Source organism: Zea mays, chromosome 9 (assembly GCF_902167145.1).
Source record: "Zea mays cultivar B73 chromosome 9, Zm-B73-REFERENCE-NAM-5.0, whole genome shotgun sequence".
Lineage (NCBI taxonomy): Eukaryota > Viridiplantae > Streptophyta > Magnoliopsida > Poales > Poaceae > Zea > Zea mays.
In genome coordinates this window covers 11,365,731-11,373,318 of record NC_050104.1, presented here as the reverse complement: position 1 = coordinate 11,373,318, position 7,588 = coordinate 11,365,731, and the positions used below count along the sequence as shown (strand labels likewise).

General features: G+C 39.1%; 1 protein-coding gene across 3 annotated transcripts; it reads left to right on the top strand.

The window, feature by feature from the left end:
- The first annotated feature begins 1,585 nt into the window (after window positions 1-1,585).
- On the top strand, window positions 1,586-7,046 carry LOC100273896 (uncharacterized). Of its 3 annotated transcripts, none has more exons than XM_020546195.3 (11): window positions 1,608-2,059; window positions 3,340-3,494; window positions 3,615-3,825; window positions 4,239-4,314; window positions 4,409-4,511; window positions 5,079-5,147; window positions 5,235-5,271; window positions 5,359-5,433; window positions 5,916-5,967; window positions 6,052-6,096; window positions 6,608-7,046. In XM_020546195.3, the coding sequence occupies exons 2-11, from the start codon at window positions 3,352-3,354 to the stop codon at window positions 6,703-6,705; spliced, it is 909 nt and encodes a 302-aa protein (XP_020401784.1). In that variant the 5' UTR covers window positions 1,608-2,059; window positions 3,340-3,351; the 3' UTR covers window positions 6,706-7,046. The 3 variants fall into 3 exon arrangements, with proteins under 3 accessions (XP_020401783.1, XP_020401784.1, NP_001141760.1); NM_001148288.1 differs by having other exon boundaries at window positions 1,729-2,059; window positions 2,891-3,494; window positions 6,608-7,002; XM_020546194.3 differs by lacking the exons at window positions 5,079-5,147; window positions 5,235-5,271; window positions 5,359-5,433; ... (1 more) ...; window positions 6,052-6,096; window positions 6,608-7,046 and having other exon boundaries at window positions 1,586-2,059; window positions 2,891-3,494; window positions 4,386-4,511.
- Window positions 7,047-7,588: the final 542 nt, after the last annotated feature.

Genomic DNA, 7,588 nt, shown 5'->3' with positions numbered 1-7,588 from the left:
TTTTCGGAATTGTGTCTTAGATTTTTCGGAATTTTCCAGCATGTGATTTTTCGCATCGCCTGTACGTCTCTAGATAAGGATTACTTTTTTTGTATTTTTTGGATTCCTTAAGATTTTTTTTGGGATAGATGGTGTTGGAAGGTAGTTGTGATTAACGATTTGGTCTCTTGAACGAATCCACCCTTTACTATACATATGTTATGTATTAGTAATATATAATGATAGAGAGCCAACAGTCTGTCTTTTCCACACACTAGGTTTTAGGGTTTTCCTGTGAGGTTGTGAAAAAACTCTTTATGTGAGGAAAAAATATTTCATAAGTAAGCATGCCATGTCAGCTAGATCGAGTGGATATTGTGAATTGTGAACTTTGAGTCTGTGAACTTGTGATCTTTATGAACTTGTTATACTGGGAACTTGTTATATTGTGAACTTGTTATCTTTGTAAACTTTTATATTATAAATTTGTGATCCTTGTGAACTTGTTATATTATGAACTTGTTATATCATGAATTGTGAACTTGTGGTCTTTGTGATCTTTTGTCAACTTTGTTGTATTGTGAAGTTTGATATGTTTACCGATCGTATTTTAGATTTCGGCTGTTACCGGTGTATTTTCCGCACCAAACTTTCGTTTCCGATGTTTCCGAAATACCGATATTATTTCCGTTTCCGGAGTTACCGTTTTCAATTTTGTTTTCGATAAAAAATATGAAAACAGTAATGGTTTTAGTGTTTACCGACCGTTTCCATCCCTAGTTGGAGGTGACATGAAATTCACTGAATGGTATGATGAAATTGATGCTACTACAAACTTTAACTCTCCAAAAATCTTGAATGACTTATATTTTGGGATGGAGGGAGTACCTCTTTGTTAGTAGGTAGAAATATAAAGATGATATATATTATCAGATTTGAAATAGATACTCTGAATGGTTTGATTGCACACTTAACAATAAGAGGTATTTGAATGTACTAGAACTAATAATTAGTTGTTAAAATTAGTTGAGAACTAATAATTAGCTGCTAAAATTAGTTGAGACATCCGAACAGTTTAACTAATAGTTCAACTTTTAGCTATTTTTAGCAAATTATTTAATAGTTAGCTATCTATTTGTTAGCTAGGTAATTTTAATATTAATTTTTAGCCAACTAACTATTATCTCTAATGCATTCAAACACGTCCTCGCTAATTATTGTATTTTTCTCCCACGTATTCATTTGAACCATCCGTAGCAGGACTTGCGTAGGTCCACGCGTCCCATATCCTTTCCAAAAAACTGATGAATGTCAAACCGGCGAAAGCTTTGGACCTTTGTCCACGTGGTCGAAGCAAAAAACCGGTTCATTTTAAACGTGTCTCAGCCGACGTCCGTGTTTCTCTCCGCGGTGGACGCGCAAAAATTTACCGCGCACGTCACATCAACCGTCACGGCCGTCCAACCAGCGGTCGCTCAGCCTCTGGCGACCGTCCGATCATCCCGCGGAATATTCACGTGGTTCCCGGTCCAGCTCCAGGCTCCAGCACCTTCCCCGAACGGTCTGCTCCGTTAACACTCTCGACCTCCTACGGTTCTCTTGTCCAAAACGGATCCAGACTCGAACGAGAGGAGGACGGCGTATAAAAATAGAAATTTTTGCGTGGCCACCCGGGGGAAAGTTACAGGAGGGAAGCTACCGGCCCTATTTCACCTTCCGTACGTCTCACCCCACGGTGAGGAGGAGGAAGCAAACGTCGGAGCACGAGCACGCGTTCTTCGCCTCTCACCCCACGGGAGGGACGGGAGGCGAGGGCGCGGCGAGCCGGCGGGCGCAATCGGATTTGGGGAGGCAAAAGGAAAATTCCGGAGAGCAGTTCCTTTCCGCCTCCCCATTTCCTCCGGATAGATTTGGGTTTGGCCTGCGTCGATTAGTCCGGCGCTCGAACCCGCACCAATCCATTCGCCGAGGGATCGAGCAAGCGAGGCGTGGATCGCAGGCGGTATTCCCTGCCTGCCTCTTCTTCTCCTCCGCCTGTTCTTGCCGCGGTCTCCCCCTCCGGCCGATCTGGACTCGACAGGTTTGGTGATGGCTCCAGCTTTTCATTCGGTGATGCTCGGTTTGTGATTCCCCGTATGTGAAATTGTGAATGCGGGTGGTTTCAGTGGCTCGTTGTTGGTCTGCTGCTATAAAATTGCATGCTTTTAGGCAGGATTGCTGATCATGAGTGTAGAAATATAATTGAATTGTCCACCCTTTCTATCAGCTTAATCTTTTGGGTTAGATTGGTTGATGTATGCAACTTATTATGGTATATCAGAGACAGAGGTCTTGAGTTCGAATACTAGTTAGCGCAATTAAATAAAATACTTGTTGCTCGCTCCTATTTCATGTCTGAAAGTGAAGGGTGGTTGTTGACAGCTTTGAGGGATTTAGGTCCTAGACGAAACATATCCGCTTGGCTTGCATAACTGTCGGCTTGAATTGGAATTTAGATTGAATCTTTGAATTGCCACTATGTTCGTAAAAAAGCTGTATATATGCCTGATAACATGTAAACACACATTGTGCTTTGGTGATAGGTTCGTGTGATTAGTTTGGTCGACAAAAGGGATTTTTCTGGCTTCTATTGTTATTAAGATCTGTTTAGACAGAGAGACTATATTGCATATCAACTATGCCAGAATTCAAGTTGGTTCCTCTAAATCTTTTTATTGTGTATATATCTTATTAATCATTGTCTGGTCTGAAAAGTAGCAAGAGCTAGGCTGAATTGTAATTCATATTTATAGCGTTATTTCCAGCAACTTATGTGAAACATTTCGTTTGACATTATATGCGCCATTTCCTTGTACCTTCATACTGTAAAAACTTGTGCATCTGATTTAGCTTACTTTGTTCCAATTGGCAGATCATTAATTTTTTGTTGGCATACATTCCCAACCTTGATGTAAAGACCTCCTTCATTCAGAACCCTGTGTTTTGGAAGGGTATTTCACAATGAAGCCCAATCAGTTGATTACATCCCATGTTGATATACATAGGGTATACCCATACGAGTTCCAACCAGAGTTTTCAATGTCTCATGATCTTGGATTGAATTTGTTTTCACAAGCCGGTACAGTGCTGGGTACTTCTTTAAGACATCATAGGAAGATCTCTTCTTCTGGAAATGCAATGGTCCATGGAGCTTTCAATCGCCTCAACAAGCTTTCCCGAGCTCTCTATTTCTGGCTCTCTAGACCATCTGATCCTAAGATTTTGCGTTGGGTGGCATCTGTAGCAGCGACCAGTTCTAGATCTTGTCAGTTGCGTTTCAACCAAATGGGCTCTCACATGCAAAATCTGACTAAACTGCAGTTCAGCTTTCCAATGAGGGAAGAGCAAGCAGTACAACTAATTTTAGCGAGGCTTGCAAGTGCAACGATTGGGCGACTGTTAAATGAGCAGCAACGTGCATGCAATCTTCTTACTCTAGCTGGCGCTGTTGCTATTGTACCTCCACTTGAAAATATGTGAGGACCATGCTCCAATATTGTTTTTGTTTTGTATTTGTTATGCACTCTCCTTACTCTTTTTTTCTGTTATATAGTTGTCTCTAGTTAACTGATGATTTCCTTTTTTGTATGGACAAGATCATCAATGATGCTTGCCGAGTCAATCACATCACGAAATATTGACAGTGATATCAGAAGACTGGTGGATCAGCCTTATGTAGAAGGAAAGTGCCTAAGTTGTGCTTGCCCTTCTGTGCCTAGTACTATATTTCAAGAAGATCCAATTGAACCAAAAACTGGAATAAAATTTCCAACATTTCTGGAAGACGACTCCAGTCCATCTGCAGCGGTATTTCCGTTTTCTTTAAAACCATAACTTCTCTTAATCTGGAGGAATTGATTTCATTTTTTTTTTGTGTGTGTGTGTTCATTTGAAATCATTTTCAAGCTAGTGGTGTATTACGATCAATACATAAATTGTACCAGTTGGGTACATGGTTTGTGGTTTACTTTATGGCTATTCAAACTTGCTTCTTTGACAATTTTGAACTAAAAGTCTACATAATCGTATATAGTGTATTCTGATACTGATTTGTTATTATGCACTCCGTATCTGCACAATGCATTTTTAATGGTTTTGAAACATTGAAATTAAAGCGTACAATTTTGGTAATATTACTTTCCAGATTCCGTATCATTTTGTATAAATTCTTCGATTTGATCCCTCCATGTGACAATTTCCATTGATAATTAAACCTTCAGGTCCTTGTTGGGATAGGTTTCAAAGGCATGAGAGTGATGAGGGTCAAAAATCTGAACCTCTACGCTTTTGGTTTATGTAAGACATAATTTTTTAAATTGGTTCTGTTCCATTCAGTTTGCCAATGAATACTAACAAACCTCTATTAGTTACTGATGAATTTTTCTCATAGATATGCAACCGACTTCTATCCGTGAGAAGCTGGGTCCTAAGTATGCTTCATTTCCAACTGACAAGCTGATGGAGAACCCTGATTTCTATAGTGATCTTCTCAGGTATATTGATGTATCATTTTCATCATATTTCTCAGCTTCTTTTGCTTACCCTTAGGTTCCATTTGTAAAGGAGATTTTTGAATCTGTTTCCTAGATCAAATCTCCTCTCTTAGTCAGGCCCTACTTGAGTTGGTGGCCATATATTTTAGGAAGTGCATAGGCTAGCACTGACTAATGTGGCTGCCCTTGTTAAGGAATGTAGCTATGTAAGAGCAAAGGTACATATGGAGCAGCCACTGAGTTAGATATGTTATTGTGTTAGGTGGTTGCTGGGAGCAATACTTGCTACCAGTTGACATATTATCATTAAATTTCTGCTTATATCTGCATGTGTATTAATGTCATCCATACCAGAATGCATGTGACACATAACACATAGGCGCTCATGCAAAGCTCACAGCCTCATTTGCATATATACACCACTTATTAATCCTCAGAATACAGATATTTGTTGAGAGGGCAAGTAGATTGCTTACAGCGAATATGTTGTTTTGAAGCACATATGACACTCGGTTCTTCTCCTTGCTCATTCTGTTATTCTGATGCTAGTAAACTTATATTTTCCAGGGAAAACCTTGATATAAGGGTCAGGTTGGTGGTTAACTACAATGGCCTTAGCGTTGGTGCAGTGCGAGAGTAAGAAATACAAAACCTCATGCTTCTTTTCTCACGCAAAATTACTATGTCCTCCCAAAGACGACTCACATTCATTTTTTTTTGCAGTGTGTTTGAGAAGTCCCTTGGCCTGCGGCTGCAGAAGGTACTTCGTGGCTCAGCTTCTACTGCAATTCTTTCTAGTTCTGTGGAGTGTAGAACTGACAGGTCTTCTGCATTTCCATTTAACCAGATGAATCCTAACACAGACTTTCACTGCTTGAAGACCTTTGGTTCTCACTTCACAGAAGATATCGCTATACCTTCGGTAAGGTCTAATCCATCATTTGATTTTCTATAAGTTTAGACAGAATCCCTTGACTAGTTACTACACCCTCTGTTCCTTGCAGTAGCAATGAACTTACCTTGACCAACCTAGGAGAAACTAGGCAGCCTTGTAAATAAAAATAAATAGGCTCGTCCAAGAGGACTCACACCTGACTGGTGATGTACAACCATGCCTACCATCAATTGAGATAGGCTCGGTTCCTACAATTTAGTATGTTTTTTAATAAGCACGGCTGAAGAAAATCTGCATGTACAACATTAAAAGCAACTAAAACTAGCTAAATAATTACTTTGCCCTATAAATCTCTAGTAGGTTAATAATACAGAAAAAAATAACTCCCCTTGGTTCATTTTGCCAAATTCGGGATTTGAGTATAGTGGTAAATGTTATGATGTTACCGAGTCTATAGCCGTTTTTGTACTCATCTTTATTATAAGGATAACATGTAAATATAACTGCAGGGTACGAAGATTGACTTCTGTCAAACATCAGATGGGAAGCTTATAACAGAAAGTAAGTACTTTATGCAGCTAAAATCTTTTGAGCTGTTCTCCACTGCAATATTGGATCCATCTTGACAAGAAGATTTCTATGCAGTTGATGGGAAACAAATTGGTGCTGTTCGGAGCAAAGATCTTTGCAGTAAGTAAAAACTTTCTGAGTACTCCCTCTATCTAAATCATAGTCCCCTTTAGCTTTGTCCTAAGTCAAATTTCTTGAATTTCACCATGTTTTAGAAGAAAATATGTTAACATATGCAAATACAAATAAATGTTCTATCAAAACATATTTCATGGAGGATTTAATAAAAATCAATTTGATGCTGGTGCAGTTTTCTATAAATTTGGCCAAAGTTAAAGGAGTTTGACTTAAAAAAACTTAAGTGACCTATAATTTAGTTTTGAGGGAGTAAATAATTACGGAAAATGATATTTACTTGGCACAATATGTATTCTTGCTACTCCCATTCCCTGAACATATGGAAGTGCTGAAAGAAAATATGAAATCTACATATCAGCTTAATTTGGGCAATATTAACTTGTGCCTCTTTCACGTTTGATGAACGATGGAGTACATCATGCAATTCGTCTAGAACAGCTTTACAATATGGTACAGTTCCTTTGTTTGTAACTGTTTCCTGTCTGATGAACAGAGGCTTTCTTCGACATGTATATTGGTGATTCACCGGTTTCACTGGAGGCCAAAAAAGTCGTTGCCCAGAACGTGGCTGGGCTCATTGGAAGACGCTGAGGATAGCGAGAGGATGGTTATTTCATTCTTCTGTACAGTTAGAGAGGATTCATATGAGCGGGAAAATAGGCCAAGTATGTAGAGTGATCTGTCTTGTATAGAAAGCAGGCAAAAAGGTCCAATGTATATGTGGAAGGTAGCATCTTCAGTTGTGCTAGGCCTCCATTCTTTTTTTTTTCTTGTTTGGATGGGCCTTTTGCCTCTTCGTAGCTGCTGTATCATGTATGCTCCCATTGAGCCAGGAGTTGTAAAATATTAAATTGAAGGTGCTTCTTCCATAAAATGATGCATACCTGTAAATCTTTGTTGCATATTGGGATGTTCCTGGTTTGGCGTTTCAATGTGCTTGGCTCTATACTTTGGTACTCTCGATTCTCTCTCACATAAAACAGAGGTATAAGCTGTCAGTGCTAAGATCTATTGGTCTAGAGTAGTAGGGTATTGATATGGTTTCTTCTACTTCGGAGGAGGTAGGAGTGGGAGATGGCAGGGCGAGGTCAGAGGGAGAGGAGGTGCCGTGCTGATGCACAACGAGGAAACAGATTGATCTTGCTTACATCTAGCCTATACAGATATGGGTCTCAACTTAACAAACTAACTCTTTTTAAACTTTAGCCAAACTAGGCTGATCTAATGACTCTATCCATTATTTGTTCCCTCCTAAATTATATAAGCTAGATTATGATAAAAATATAGTAGAATAAAATATCACTTTGGGACTACAACTAAATTGAAATAAACTAGTGTTAAGTAGCTTGTTTTTTTGTCTCAAAGTAATATTTTACTCTCTTATCCTTATACCATAATCTAACTTATATAATTTAGAATGGAAACAAAAATACTTTAATTCGGGCACCCTGGCTGTTTGGCCTGCAGACCATAG

What these genes read in the sequence shown, in the direction of transcription:
- LOC100273896 (NM_001148288.1), top strand. Translation starts at nt 2,980, where the DNA reads ATGAAGCCCAATCAGTTGATTACATCCCATGTTGATATACATAGGGTA. An exon ending in ACTCCAGTCCATCTGCAGCG is followed by an intron (nt 3,826 to 4,238) that starts GTATTTCCGTTT and finishes TTAAACCTTCAG; the next exon opens with GTCCTTGTTGGGATAGGTTT. An exon ending in TTGGCCTGCGGCTGCAGAAG is followed by an intron (nt 5,272 to 5,358) that starts GTACTTCGTGGC and finishes CCATTTAACCAG; the next exon opens with ATGAATCCTAACACAGACTT.